The 16,133-nt window shown below is 42.7% G+C and overlaps 1 protein-coding gene across 3 annotated transcripts in view; it reads right to left on the reverse strand.

Moving 5' to 3' along the window:
* SRPK2 (SRSF protein kinase 2) overlaps nucleotides 1-16,125 on the reverse strand; it is a 37,130-nt gene extending 21,005 nt beyond the window's left edge. For all 3 annotated transcript variants that reach the window (XM_081800672.1, XM_081800671.1, XM_081800670.1), the window contains exons 1-5: nucleotides 15,903-16,125; nucleotides 5,352-5,517; nucleotides 4,173-4,198; nucleotides 2,485-2,731; nucleotides 1,346-1,828 (exon numbers count right to left, since the gene is read on the reverse strand). In XM_081800672.1, the coding sequence (XP_081656798.1) occupies nucleotides 1,346-1,828; nucleotides 2,485-2,731; nucleotides 4,173-4,198; nucleotides 5,352-5,517; nucleotides 15,903-16,043 (1,063 nt within the window). In that variant the 5' untranslated portion in view covers nucleotides 16,044-16,125. The remainder of the gene's footprint in view (nucleotides 1-1,345; nucleotides 1,829-2,484; nucleotides 2,732-4,172; nucleotides 4,199-5,351; nucleotides 5,518-15,902) is intronic.
* Between the last annotated feature and the right edge of the window lie 8 nt (nucleotides 16,126-16,133).

Consider the following 16,133-nt stretch of genomic DNA (forward strand, 5'->3'; position numbering starts at 1 on the left):
TTTTTTTTTTTTTTTTAAGATTTTATTTGTCAGAGAGAGAGAGAGAGACAGAGTGCGAACACGCACAAGCAGGGGGAGTGGCAGGGAGAGGGAGAAGCCCCCAGTGCGGGGCTCCATCCCAGGACCCTGGGATCATAACCAGCTGAAGGCAGACGCTTAACCAACTGAGCTGTCCAGACGTCCCTGGGACTGAGCCCTTAACCTGTGGAATCATCTGATGCTGTCTCCAGATAGTGTCAGAATTAAGTTAAATTGTAGGACACCCAGCTGGTGTCAGAAAAGCTTCTGGTGTAGGGAAAACACCCTACACACACATTTAGTGACCAAAGGTGTCAGAAGTAGTGTGTGAGAGCGAAGGAGACACACAGAGGTGGGTCTTTCCCTAGATGAACCTACCTTCCATGTGAGAGCATTTTATAAGCACCTTCAAAGAATCCTCGGTCGGGGTAAAAGTAAAAAGGAACAGGATATGTCTACCCTAGTAAAAAAAAACAAAAACAAAAAACCCCCACATTCTTAGGATGATTAGCTAGAGCCAATGAGGGCTCTGCAGGTCTCCCACCTGCTGGACTGAGAGGGCTGCGGGATCCCTCGTGCTCTTTGCAGGGCTGGGTCAGTGCAACTGACTCATCGTGTGGTAAACACTCTTGTCAGCAGAGGGAACAGAGGAGGTTTCTGAGCTATTTCTCTGTGGGCTAGAAGGGAAGCCATCCGGGTGATGCCCCGCGTTTGCTTACTGGAGTCCCTTAGCATAGCACAGGCAGAGATAGGTCACATGGCATTCACTCTCAAAATAAGGGTTGGACAGAGGTTCAAATAATGAATCACATTAAAATCCATGCCACTTCCTTTAAAATGGCTTTAACATTTCAACAGCAGAGTTCTACAATCAGGAACAACCATCGAAATAAGGGAATTCCTCAATACAGACAAAGGCAAGTATATTTTTTCCCTGAATACAAACGAAACTCAACAAAACCCAAAAACTAAATATAACCTATCCGATGGAAGTACAAATTATAAACTACATATTCTATAAAAGCTACAGCACGTGTAACCTGCTGGACCGTGAAGTTTTTTTTGCAACCGTAGGTGTCACTAACTGTAAGGAGTAAGAGAAGCTCAGAAATGGGACTGATACTCAGAAAGCAAGAGGAAGCCTAAGGGGCACCGAATACATTTTAAATTACACTACTTATTCGGGAGTACAACAGTAATACAATGAAAATGGTTAATGTGTACATACATGACGTGACCACCTCCAGCCAATTCCCTTCACCGCGTGTGTCAAGGATAGGATACCCGGGCCATTGAAAACAGACACCTGGTGGGGAGGGACACTTACTTTTTGGCAGATCTCCAGTGCTGGAGGCTGAAACCGTCCGGCTTCTGTCGTGGGATGGACTGCTTTCCTCAGGCTCGGTAAGTGGGGATCCCTCGGAAAGCGCAGAGCCACAAGCCACAGGTTCTAAGGGCCCAGAGAACAATGATGTGGAAAACTCTGGAAACTGTGACTCAGGAATTTTATGCCGTCCATTTGGCAATTCACCATTGAATTGTTCATAGGAGTGGCTATATGTGTAATCGCTTTCTGCATTTGGCTCATCAAGGTTATATTCCTCAGGATTTGGGCAGTCTTCTTCTTCATCATCTTCATCATCCAGCTGCTGTTCCAGTAAGAAAGGACCATTCTCAATATGGCCGTTGGTTTTGGGGGATTCTATCCACGCAGGGTCTGTGTTGGTCAGTTCCTGTTCAACATCATCTTCATCTTTCTCAGTGTTTTCTTTCTCAGTGTCTTCTTTCTCTTCCTGGTCCTCAGCCTCACCTTAAAAAGTTGATGGGTTAAGAATCAGAATGTGTCACTCTCCTTAACACAGCGGCACTAGGTACATATTTCCTCCAACAAGAGACAATTTTAAATGTGCTTAATTTAGGGTTTTTTTTCCCGCCTCAAGTAAGCTCTATACCCAACATGGGGCTTGAACTCATGAGCCCGAGATCGAGTCACATGCTCCACCGACTGAGCCAGCCAAGCGCACTGAATGTGCTTGATTTACGTACTACGTAAGTAAGATCTTGAGTTTTCTAAATCTTATTTTTCATTTAGTAAATAACTGGCTAAACGCTAGATTTGGGGAGAAATGACTATTTATAAATAGAGCTGCCTTTCCACTTCCTCCCTCTCTTCTACAATCTTCAGAAAATGTCTGTGGGTACATTACTGTTAGGTTAAAGGTTAATTACAAAATAAAGAACAATCATTAGCAGGCTCGAGACATGGTGTTAGAAGTCTTCTATTTTGAAAGACTAACATATTTCTGGCATTCATTTTATAAATGAAGTGGCAGACGGTTTCCCACATTCCCCAACCAGGAGCCGGAAAGAATCGTCCTCACAACCGAAGCAGCAGCACCAAGTGAGCCTGTGTGGTGACCCGGCGGGCGCCCAGTAAGGAAGTTGCAGGACCCCGCGCAGACTGACCGTTGTCATTGGCAGGCTCGCCCTCGGCCGCATCCTCGAAGCCGGCAGCTTTGAGTTTCCCCTCTGGGCCGTATCCATCGTCCTGTTCATTGGAAGGTACCGCTGTTGTGATGTTTTCTTCTATTATTTTCCTCTCGGCTTCTCGCTCCAATTCTTCTATTTCCTGCAGGCGCTTTTCCAGTAACTCGGCCTGCCTTTTCTGCTTCTTTTTCAGTTTTTTCTTCTTGTTCTTAGATATTTTTCCTATCTACAACATGGCAAGAAAATACCACAGGTCAGCCGGCCCCTCGTGAAAGCACCACGTAAGAATACAAGCACTAGCAGCATGGCAAACGGACAAGTCCTGGTTCCTCAGGGCCTATCTGTGAACACCGAATGCCCAGACACGAGATCCACCTCGTGCTTAGGGTTACAGTAAAACCAGAAGCAGCCTAGCATCCAGTAAGGGGGCTACCAGCAGGCCCTGCCCGCAGAGGGACACACAGCTGCCATCCTAGAATCTGTTTCAATTCGACTTTAAGAATGGAAAATGCTGAGCCACTCTGGCCTTTAGCCAAGAAGCACCTCTTGCAGGTTTGGTCGCTGCCTAGACCACAAACTAACATCTCTCCTCTCCTCTCCTGTCCGTCTTACCCAACTATGCGCCCTGAAAGAAATGCCTGGCGACACAGCCACAGTGCCCTCCCTGCTGGTCAACAGCACTGCTGGTGTCTGGGCCTCACACGCCGAGCTGTTATCAACAGCCAGGACTGGAGAAACTGTCAGCAGTGAGGAATAAAAGAAAGAGCCACCGTCTCAGTCTGCCTCCGATCAGGCCGCGTGACTGGCTAAGGGCCGGCAAGGACAGCCTGCAGTCCTTCCACAGAACCAAGCATCGAAACAAGCTGCTCCAAGCACAGCAGGCCTGGGGGCGCTGACCCGGTGCCTCAGCAAGCCAGGCGGCGTAATTATGACAAGCCCTCTGAACTGGGACTTTCATTCCAAAGCGAGGGCTGCTGGTAGCACACTCAATTTCTCAACATTTCCTTTCGCATGCTTCTGGCTCATAAAGCTCTTTCAAAACCTGTAAGTGACTCATCAGCTCAAGATATATATATAGATTCTATCCTCTACTGGAACTAAGCAGGTTTGGGGACACTGGGGTAAGATTTAATTCCAAGCAGCTTGTTTCATACCACAGACAGACAATACTCTTTCACATTTGACTACTGGCTGGAAAACAAATTTGAGTACAAGCTTCAGAAGAGTAGGTATCTTGGAGGCAAATCAGAACTAATGTTAAGTGCTTTATTAATAATCACACTTCAAACTCTATCTGGATCACATCACATTTCACCAGACTCAGCCAATAGCACCCCAGAAAGTGCACAGGGAAAATGAAGATCAAATGTGGAAAGGCTCAAACTATTCCAACTCTAAAAAATCACTTCAACTTATCGAAACAGTCAGTCTTGTATATTCAAGGATACAGAGCATTTATAAGTATGCCTGTCTTTTATATTACTATGTAGTAAAGATCTACAATTGAGAACGTAACAAAAAAAGGTACAATCCATTGCCCCCAAACAACCTTAAATGAAAAACTGTTGCAGATAGAAGCAGAGACTAATGTTATAACTTGAAAAGCTGGATAAGGAACGGTTGCTTTTAACATGGAGGTGAATATAAGTGTACGTGTAAGTACTTACGGGTTTTTGCTGGGGAGCCGTACTCACTAAAACAAAATGAAACAAAATGAATGTTTAGAGGAAAACAGATCTGTATCTTTACGCAGGTAATCTGAATTGTAAAATGAAGGTAATTATTGCCTTTTAAATGGCTATCCAACTTCAAAATGGTTAAACATCAGAGCTTCTTAATCACAGAGATCTAAAGAAAGGTGACCCAACTCAAACAAATGACTGGCTCTGCAAAGGCAAAGTGGTAGTTGTTCATATGGAGCCATTTCTCTTATTTATCTAAAATTAAATACCCAAAGCACTGACTGATAAGAAAACGGAGAAGAGTTCACAAATGTCACATAGTCATCTAACCAAATCAGTTTTACAGACAATAAAATGAACAGTCTGTATTAGGAGATGTACATCTGTGTTTGAAAACTATCTGGCAAGTCTGTACAGTGGAAGTAAATAAAATATTCTAGAAATCACATGACCAGTCTTTGCCGGCATCAACAACTTGATGGACTACAGGTCTCTGATCTAAGAAACACCCTGCTGGTGGAAAACAAGACTAGGAGGTGGTGCCTCTCCTGAGAGCCCTGTCAGGCACAGGGCTGCAGCCCCTCAGCGGCACACTCGCCTGATGTGACACACTAGGGTGCGGGTCACGGGAAGAGAGGGCGAGAGTGGTCCCGTCACTGCAGCCGTGACACTCCGTCAAAACCAGACGGAAAACTCTAGATGCCAATACTCAAGGCATCCGGCCTTCTCCCACCCTTGGGTCTTTTGTAACTGATTTCAAACCCACCAGTTAGACTCAGACTGAGGAAGACTAACTGGAGACTAGGAAGCATTCTAACAAACCTGAAACTAGAGAAGAATTCTGAGGACTATAGGTCGGCTACAAGCAAGCTATTGCTACATCAGACTCCGCAGACAGGTGTGCAGGACAATGTTCCAGTGTAGATGAAGCAGCTCGTAAGATTTCAAACAAACTTTTAAGTAAGGACAAAGTTAAGGAACTCAAATATTGAAGCATAATTTAATTGGGGCATCTTCCTTTCCTTATTTCTAGCAATCCGACTCTTCCGAAAGTCCCTAATAGGTATACGTCTGACTCACCGAGCCAGGTGCCTTCGGTGGGCGGCTCTGCTGGCCTTCCCTGCCCCCAAACAAACTGAAACAAAGCCGGCTCAGGCCCCTCACCTGCAGACCCCGAAGGAGGAGGAGCACCTGCTTTCTGCCACTCGGTGGCCTCGGCTGCCATTCTTCTCACATACGCATCGTCCACACACATCAAGATGTTCTCCGGCTTTATGTCAGTATGAATGATCTTGCACTTACTATGCAGATAATCTAACCCCTGAAGGACCTGGTCATAGTAAAATCAAGAGAAGACAGGAGTTATTAATACCTTCGTTGTTCAACATTTGTAAAATAGGTAACATAATCACAAGGCACCAAATACAGTAGACATAAAGGGTATTTAGTAAAAGTCTCCCTCCTGCCCTGGGCCCCAGAGGAGCCCAGCACCTTCCCATAAGCAACCAATGTGCATCATTCTGGTGATTCTTTATGTTCATGGAAGCAAACACATCTGTACCTATACTTTGTTTATAACAACTTTATTGAGATGTAATTTACACACAATTCACCCTTTCCGGTGGACAATTCCATGGTTTTTAGATGTGCACCATCACTGCTATGTAAATTAGAACATTTTCATCACCCAAACAAGAAACACCCTACCCACTGGCAGTCACTCTCCATCTTCTGTCAGCTCCCCAGCCCTAGGCAACCACTAATCTACTTTCTATCTCCACACATTTGCTGGTTCTGGACATTTTATATACCCGAATCATACAAAGTGGTCTCTTATAACTGGCATAATGTTTTAAAGGTCCATCCATGTGTAGCGTGTACTTCTGTTCTTGTAACTGCCAAATAATATTCCACTGGATATGCTATATTTTGTTCAGCCATTTACCTGATGCATATTTGGATTGTTTCCCTTTTTGGTTCCTACAATTAATATTGCTATGGACATTCACATATGAGTTTTTGTGTAGACATACGTTTTTATTTTTCTTGGGTGTATACTGGGGAGGACAACTGTTAGGTCATGGGGTAACTCTTGTTTTATACAGCGGCCGCACCTTGTCACATTCCCACGAGCAACATATGAGGGTTCCACCCTCCTTGTCATGGCCTACACTTTGTTATCTATCTTTTTTATTTTAGTCACCCTAGTGGGTGTGATGTGTGATCTCCATCTCTGTGATGTCTAATGATGTGTATACATTTTTAATACTGCACGAAAGGAGGATTAAACAGCTGTGGAATCCAGACCACATGATAGCACTGAACTCAAAGAAATTGCTGAACTAAAATATCCACGAAAACAAAACCCACAAAACTTACAGAGTGCAGTGACCTAAATACAAGGCCACAGTATTTCTGGAATTATTTCCGTTAGAGAGGAATCTTTCTTTTTTTTTTTTTTTTTAATTTTTAAAAATTTTTTAAGATTTTTTATGTATTTATTTGACAGAGAGAGACACAGTGAGAGAGGGAACACAAGCAGGGGGAGTGGGAGAGGGAGAAGCAGGCTTCCCGCAGAGCAGGGAGCCCGATGTGGGGCTCGATCCCAGAACCCTGGGATCATGACCTGAGCCGAAGGCAGATGCATAACGACTGAGCCACCCAGGCACCGCTAGAGAGGAATCTTTCAATTCTTCCCATAAACAAAAATATATTTTTAAAATATTCCCATCATGCTCCTGTACATTAAAAATTCTACATGCTCAGTAAATATTAGCACTTAATAAATATCATCATACACTTTAAATCATTTAGGGGTCTTGTCCACAACAGAGAAGAAAGTGGGCAAAACACAACCAGTAGACACATAATATGTATCCATTATATGTATTTCTAATTCTAGAAAGTTCTCAGCAACAGCCCAATGCTTCTGTCTACTGTAAATGGCTAAACAACCTTAACAAACAACAGCATTGGGAAAAGAGCGGACAGAGGTTCCACAAGGAAAATGAGAAAAGGAAAACTCATCTCTTAAACAGGATGAAAATCTCTATACCCATCTAAAATAACTTTCCCTAGAAAGTATTTTTACATGACTTCAACTGACCAATTATCAGTCAAGCTCCCGGAACAGGTCATGCACCTAATTCCAGGTGTCTGGCCTATAAATGAAGCTCCTTGTCTCCTGGGGCTTATAGCCCCTACGTCCTCCAGACAGCTTACCGTCTTATGCCAGGAGGAGGAAAGGGATTGGCCGAAAAGAAACCAAGATGAATCATGGGTAACAAACAAGTTCTTAGTAAGCACCAAAACAGTGAAACAGATGAAAAACCAGAAAAACAGAAGGAAAGGCACTTGTTTGTTTTTGCCTTAAAATTAATATTTAATGTTTGCTATAGTACTGCAATTAGAACTACTAAATTATGTTTAAAACATCAAAGGACCAGGAAGAAAGATTCATTAGACGTTTCCATAAAGAATTAGGTTATAATCCTGATGGGAACACAATCCAAGGGGCCTATATGTTATTCACTGACATTCATGCATCTTCTTTGTTCAAACTGAAATAATATGGAGAAGTTTTGTATCTGAATAACAAGAGAGATTCTGAGAATACAAGAAATTAATAGACAGGAACAGTAATGATTTCTAACCTATGGAGGGAAAGGAACAAGATTTCTGAGAAACTTTAAAATTATTCCAACTGAAATTGCATTTCAATTCTCAAATATTAACTCAAAGTAAAAATGTCAGTATCTTTTCACCACCATTTCATGCCTGAGTCACTCCTATCTTTCCACCTTAGCTCTTTCGTGGTGGTCAGGTTGTTTTACTGTGTGGGAGGCTACACAAGTAAGAGTTAATGTGATCCAGTATCCAAATGTGTTCATGAGTTCCCGATGAGAAGGAGGCACTTGAGATGAACATAGTGTTCTCAGCAAGAAGTTAAGTTCCAGATTTTTAAAATATTTGCAATCGCATGCAACAGGGTTACCTTTCCTTAAGAAGGACAGCTTATGATGTCTGACGATGAACACAGTGAAAGAACTGACTGCTGAGACAAATTAAGTAAGGTAATTAAGATAATGCAAGTCTTAAATGAAAGCTGAGACACAGCACAGCGTGGTGTTAAAACACGACCTTGGGACTCACGCCACTCCTAAACTGCTGCCAGATCATTCACTCACTGGGCAAGGTACTTACACTGTCTGAGCCTCCACTGCCATATTTTTAAAAAAGGGGAATATATCTACTAAGTAGAAATATGCTAAGAATTAGAAATAATCTATGGAAAATCTACAAAAAACAAGGTCTAGTTCACAGGAAGCTCAAAATAAATGGGAGAACTGAACTAAGTCAGAACACTTGTACTGACATTGACTAAGTAACTAACTTTGCTAAGTCACTTATGAAACTTCTCTGGGTCTCATTTCTCCCACCTATGAGTGGGCTATCCCTGATAAATTCTGTGGTACATCCCAGCAATGAAATTCTGATGCCATAATTTCTTTTAATTCTGAACTACAATTTTTTTTAAAAGTCTTTAGCTGTAGACTAAAAAGAATGGTTATTTTGAAAAATGGCATTTCTGTTCTCAGCCAGTGAAGTTTAAAGCAATAAAGCAACCCAGAATCCAGAATAAACAGTAATGATGGGCAATCTCATAACCATTTATGCAGAGTAACTATGATGATGCACAAAAAAGAGAAAAGCAGTGAATCAAGCTTCATGCCCAAGGATAGCTCTCCTCTTGCAAAATCTGAAAAACAGAGTTAAAAGGGCCTTTACTAATTTTCTGTGTTTCCTGCACTTGCCAGGCCCAGTATATTTGTCTTTCTTGCCTAAAAAAACATACTTAGCCTCAGCAGCAGGAGGCAGCAGAGGCTGCATGGAGATCCTCTGCCTGCCATCGGCTTGACTCTACAGCAGCCATGAGGGCTGAGATCAGGGCAAGCACAGATGGCCCGGAGACAGGCCTGCACCTCATGCAGAGGCGCTCCGCTTGGATCACACCCTCAGAAGCAGGGGCCAGTTTTCTCCTTGTGAAGTCAGACGTGCAGGCTAGCAGCAGCTTATCAGTGAAGGCAGAGACCAGAGCTGGGAGCCAGGAGCCCCCATTTCTGGTTCAGATACTAACTAGCTATGGCTCAGAGCAAGTCCCCTTCCCTGACCTCAAATTCATCTGTAAAATAAGAGGCTTGGTCAAGACAGTCTCTCAGGTTTCTTTCTGTACACCTATGAAGATGGCAGAGAGCATCTATTACTGGTGTTAACAACATAAACCTACTCCTCTCTACCACAGCTTGCTACAATAGTTCCCGTGATCTTGTAGATACAAGAGGAGGAGTGAGTTGAGAGAACTGTGGAAACTTCTCTCAAAGATGTCTTCCGGGCCCTGCTCACCACCCAGAAAATGAAGCTTTCTCCAAAACCCTAAACTGCGAAGAGAAACAGAATGAGAGCAAATTTCTAAATTATTTTCTGACTCTAGTCACCACCTGGGGACTTTCTTCCTCCCACACCTGAACAAAGGACACACAGCAAGGAGACCTGGCTGGCCTCTTACTCTGTAAGGTCTTACTAATGCGACATCCAGGGGAGCCCAACAGGCAGCAGGAGGGGCTGACCCACGCAGGAGCCCTTCGCCAGGATACTAACACCTTGTGCTGTGGAGGAAGGCACCAGAGGGGCTCTCCTCAAGCCCAGACACTTTCCTACTAGGAAAGCTAAGGCTCCCACTGGGTCTCTCTCCTCCGCTAAACAGACATGAGGTCAACCCTACAACCTGCTTCTGACAATTCTGACAATTAAACTGAATGGAGAAGTGTGGGAATCCCAGCTCTACGGAAGGGGGCAAGAACTGGATGTGCACGCACACAGAAGTTTCAGTGGACACTGTCCTTGTCTGCTTTACATGAAACAGGTTTCTGCTCCAGGTTCTGACTCGGACTACTGAGAATTCATGAGAAAACCCTGCAGCCGTGTTCTTCTGAACGCAGTCAGGAGGAAAGAGAAAGCCTCCGTGCCCAGCACATAGAGGGCGCCGCGGAGCGCTGAGCTGGGAAAAGAGGCTTACCACATTTCTGAATTGAGGACCCAACCTTCTGAAGAGAAGAATTCCAAGTTAGGATAGAACCATATGTACGACCACAATGAATATAAAAAATGTTTACCAACTTAAAATTAATCTTCTATCATTGATTCCTGGCTCAGTGATCATGAATTCACTGATAACTAGGAACAGTGACATAAATGAAATGGTAAATAGATACTCAGTGTAGACAAAAGCATTCAGTGCTAACAGGCGACTCAGCCTGCCCAAGCAGGGCCAGGCTCTTCATCTGCCCCCAGAAGCCCTGCCCCACAGAAGCGGGGTGTGGAAAAGCACTGCATTTTACAAATTCCCTTAGCACACATTACCAATTACAAATCACTTAGTAAATAGCATTTAATGGCTATCCTTTCAAACAATCTAGTTACCAGCTCTACTATAAGGCAAAGAAAACCATTTACCACCACAGACCCACAAATGCACACTTTTCACAAACACATGCTATAACCTAAATGCTCCCAGATCTTTCCATGTAGACATTTCACAGGACCTTGCAGTTGAGAGCATGGGTTCTGGAATTATACCACCTGAATTCAAATCAGCGCGTTAAAAAGTGGGTGTCAAAGAGCATTGTAAATGCTAGTGACAATCAGAGTTATAGAAAAGAGTAATAAGAATTTAAAAATCCAGAGCTACAAGCTGCGACTGCTAGTTTTTCCAGTACTGTAGCAAAGTCACCAAACTCACGGCCTTGCCCTTACCAAGAAGCCACTTCCTTACAGGTTCCTATAAAGGGCAATGAATTGAACCATTAAGTTTTAAAAAGTAAAATACCCTTTCAACATATAAGCAAGTCAAAGCCACGTTTAAAGAAGAGCAGGAGCATCTGAAGAAGCCCTACCTTTCATGCACCACAAATAAACATGGCCAACACTAGCAACCTGTTTCTTCTTCTGGATTTAGAAGTAAGAGCAAGACGTGAAACAGACCTCACTAAAGCTGATTTAAAAAGGAGAAATGAAAGCTGGGGGGTGAACAGACCAACGTTAAGACTCCACACCTGAGCCAGAGAAGCAGTCTGGGAAAATCAGAGGAGGCACACGGCATCCCAGACACCACCAGCATGGCCCTTCTCCGACCCAGCACACGGTCACCAGGACCATAGGAGGACAGCTAAGAACTGACCAAGGGACTGAGAACAGTGCACGGGAAACCCTGAAAAGACAGATAATTCAATTATGTCATTACTTTTAAAATACAAGCGAGTGGTAATGTTGGTCCATGAGCCCATCAAATCAGAGAAAGTGAGGCATTTTATAGAATAAAAAGAGGAACGTATACTTCTTTCATTTTAGAAAAGACAACCTACCAAAAACACTCTTTGACCACCTCCAGCATGAAGGAAGCTCCAAAGACACACAGGATTCACACACAGCTCGTAACTCCAAGAGCTCACAACGCAGGTGGGGAGACACACCGGCTACTTCACGCTGGTCACCTCGCTGGATGCTTTGTCATCAGTCCCTCCATGTTAATCTCCACAAATGACCTATTACCATCCCAATTTTACAAATGAGAAAACAGGCTCACAGAGGTGACATCATTGGATCAGGGTCACAAAACAGTAAGTGCCAAAGGTATAATATGAAGTGAAGCCTGCTGGCAGGGCACCTACCCCTATTCCGGTGGTTTTCCACCGGAGGGAATTCCGCCTCCTCAGGGACATCTGACAAAGTTTAGAGACCTTTAAAATGGTCACAGCTGGGGTGGTGGTGGCTGATACAAGCATCTAGTTGGTTGAGGCTAGGAATGCTGTTGAACACCCTACAATACACAAGATAGGTCCCCACAACAAAGAATTTTCCAGGCCAAAATGTCAACAGTGCCAGGGCTGTGAAACTGGGGTGTATATGGTTAAGACGCTACGATCATCAGGGAAGGCCCAAATGGAGGCCGCAGCCAGACCGAGGAGGGAAGAAAGAGCATTCTTAACTGGGGTAGTGTGGGAAGGCTTCGTCATGGAAACAGGATTTTGGTTGAGTCTTTCAAAGCATGGGTAGAAAAGAAAGGGTGGTATTACCAGCAGCCTACGACAAAAGAAATGATCAAAGATGTGCAGCTAAAAAATGTGAGTCAGGTGAGTACTTTCTCTAAAATACCTACAAAATGAAACTAGTAAAAATTTATGAATAAAACATCAGGTAAATCTGCATGTATTTATAAATGCTCAGGCATCTTTGACCACTCATAAGAGACTGGTAACTTGGTTGACTCTGGGAGAGAAACTGGGAACCTGAAGGACCTAACATTTCAGAACACTTACGTGCATTACCTAGTTAAAAGATCAATGGGGAAACATTGACCTGCCAGGAGATAAAAGCTGAATCAGGGTTTGCAAGGGGAAATACAGGCTGATATCAGATGGGAGAAAACCTTAAACAGGTTCACAGGAAGAACAGTGATTTAACTTTTATTGGACATTAGGCCAAGTACGATTCTAAAGGTATCATATGCTACTTGGCAAAATGCTAAAGGTAAGCGCTCCAGAGCCAAATGCTCTGGGTATGAATGCCCCTTCCACAGCTTACTACTTTTTTAAAGTCACTTCCTGGCTGCAGGCAAGTTACTTAAACTCTCCCCACCTCCATTCCTCTTCCATAAAATGGAAGGGTAAAAATACCTATTTCATAGAGTTATTGTGAAGATTCAATGGATTAAAATTTGCAAAGTACTTAAAATGATGCCTGGCACATACTAAGTAGCACTGAATAAAAATCTATAATCATCAATAGTAGCATCCCTTTACGTGTAACAATAATCAGCAAGGAAAGTATCTTTATTATTCCCATTTACTCAGGATGAAACTGTGGCTTAAGGAGGCTAAGGAACTTAGCCTAAGTTCTAGCTAGAGAAGCGTCCATCTGACACCAAAACCCAAGCTTGTTCTCACCCCACATGTAGCTTCCTGAAAGCAAACATTAACCTTCAGACAACAGGCACTGGAAAGTCACTAAAGGTTTCTAAATGAAGCAAAGTTTTGTTTTGGAAGGTAACTGCCAATGGAAAGGAGAAAAAATTGGCACAGGGAAATGGAGTAGGATGAGCAGGCCTCTGGAAGAGAAGAGAGAAGCCCATGAAAAGGTACTGGCCGGAGGCGATAAAGGGTCTGAACTAAGGACGGTGGTGCTGGAAACGGAAAGATCAGGAATAGAAGGCAGGGCACAGGAGGGAAGGTGGCTAGGTGATGAGTGAGGCACGCCAAGTGACCGACGACAAGAGACTGGAACCAGGTCAGCCACACCTGACTTCGAAGGAAAGGGAGGCCACACAGTGACAGAGTCTTAGAGAGCTGGTCTACCTTGTCTGTTCTGGGAAGCACTGAAACTGTGAGGTCTATTAATAAAGCATCTTCCCACTATTACCTAGGAGTCAAAAATACTGAATCCACAGGCTGAATCCAAGGGAATGAAGGGAATTTCAGGGAATTACAGATTACTAACTGGGATAGACAACAATTTACTACTTTGAAAAGTTATAAGTTTAGGGAAAGAAATCCAAAATCGATATTTTTCTTAAATAAAATTAAAGGTGGGTCACACTAAAAGCAAAAATTCTAAATATTGCCTACAATAATTAAGTACAGAAAATGAAAACTTCACCTTGAAATTTTTCTAGACCAATAAAGCACTGTAAGAGTTCTCAGTCCCCAAAGCACAGTGTGTGTGAATTACGCACTCATTAAAATCATTTGTTCATTCAGCAAGGACCCATGAAAATTCCATTAAACTCCAAGAATTTCATTTTTAGATTTACAGACACTTTCATTTGCTTGCTGAGAAAGCCTGCATTTTGTTTTCCTGTTCTGGAACACAAAGTAAGTATCAATGGCTCATCTGCGAAGTCACCTCCTTTCACGGCCCAGCCTGGGCTATGCAGTGGTCAGTCACCTATGGTAACCACAGACACCTTTAAAGTACAGGGTTCCAGGGGACGACAGACCTATGTGAAATACACGCGAGCTGGGGTTTCTCTATTTGCTTTTTGTTAGAATATGTAAATCTTTTCAGGATTTATCAGAGATAATTAAGACATTTTTTCAGTTTTTTTTAACAAGATGATTTTTAGAGTTCAGAGTTGCCACTAATAGCTATAAATACCAAAGTGTCATTTAGGGATCAAAAACTCCAAATAAGGTTAATCGCCACCGTCCCCCCTTCCCCGGGCCCACATTAAAGGGAAATTGTTTTTTGGTTTGAGATATTAACCATGTTAAAATAATAAATTAAAACACTACTATCTGAAATCTAAAAGGGAACAGATATTATTATTAATCCAAAGCGGGCCACAAGTCCGCAAACGGCATGCACGTATACCCAACATAATACTGTGTACGGGAACAATATTTCACTGCCAAGCCAAGGCAGAGCGCCCTTTTCTCTTCAGCCTCTCTTTTCGTGTAACATCTATAATGTTAGAAGATAAGCTGCCAATTTGCAATGCAAAGAAACAAAGATAAATGGTGAACACTCAGGCTGACTAAACAATGCTACCTATATACAAATGCATAAGCAAAATCTAAGATGCTTTCATAAACCAATGTAAGCTCCAAAATCTTTATAAAATGGGTTTAAAACCTACTCATATGCATGTATGCAAATACTATCTACATTACAGTTGTTAGGAAGGTTCTCTTGTAGGCACCCATCTCTTGAATTCACAATTCTTTAATTGTGAATCATTCCCTGATTCTTTTCCTATGTAAGAATTGTAGACGAGGGCCTATATTTCAAGTCTGGAAAGCCCCGAAGTAGGTCTAGCTTAAGCTCTGGGCCTAGGGCACAAGGGATGGGCGCCCAATCACCTAATCCTCTTCTCAAGCAAACCAAACAACCCCCCCGATATATTATGTACTCTGCAGAATTATCCACAGCAATTGTCCATGATATCAGAACAGGTAATTCAGAATAAGTCATATCTGCAACTTTCCTAATGTAAGCTATAAGGGCAATGAGGAATACAGACGGATGTATTCCATGCAGAAAACTGAATCTGGTAAATTTTCTAATTAGGAGATCTTCCATATGTGTATACTTTCATTCTATCAACACTTGCTGGAACATCTTCCCTGAACCAGACCCCAGCTAAAGGTTTTCTTTTGTCAAGGCAACTGAACAGAGTACAAATCTAACACAATACTCCCTATATAACTTCAACATTCCTCATACTATCTTTCATTTAGCCTCCATCCAAAGATACACAGAAATAGTAAACAAACACAAATTACCTATTTCTTCTGAATTATTTTCTAAGGAACTAAGTGGGACATTTCATAGTAATGATATTAGATAAAACAATTTCTCAGTATGCCATTTTACTTACCTTAAAAAAAGGTCAATACATCAAAAGAAATGCAGGCCTAACATTTACACACTGCCCTCTTTACAAGACAGAATGGCATATAATTAAATAAATATAAAGTTGATGTAACAAGTTCAAAATATTATGCACTGTAATATACATGTATTTATTTGTAAAACAGGGATTATATTTATGTGTGTGCATGTGTGTATGCGTGTGTGTGTGTGTGTATTTAAGGACAGGAATTTTCGTTAAAAGCTAGCCAGTGAGGTACTGGCGGGCGGGGGCTGCCCTCACATCCTCACCTGTCGAATGATACTCTTCACACAACGTACTGGGAGGCCTTGGTAATTGGACTTGATGATCCACTTGAGGAGATGGTGGCCGAGTACTTCGAAGACCATGCAGACATCTGGGACATGGTTAAGGATCATTTGCAGATACATTTCCTGGAGTGATACAATTACTCAAAGCAGCATCTTTGTGGCACTTGGCAATTTTTTCTTTATAAAATGCAACATCACGGGGGGGGTGGG

The sequence above is a fragment of the Leptonychotes weddellii genome, chromosome 12 (assembly GCF_054177405.1).
Source record: "Leptonychotes weddellii isolate Sample4059 chromosome 12, ASM5417740v2, whole genome shotgun sequence".
NCBI classification, from domain to species: Eukaryota; Metazoa; Chordata; class Mammalia; order Carnivora; family Phocidae; genus Leptonychotes; species Leptonychotes weddellii.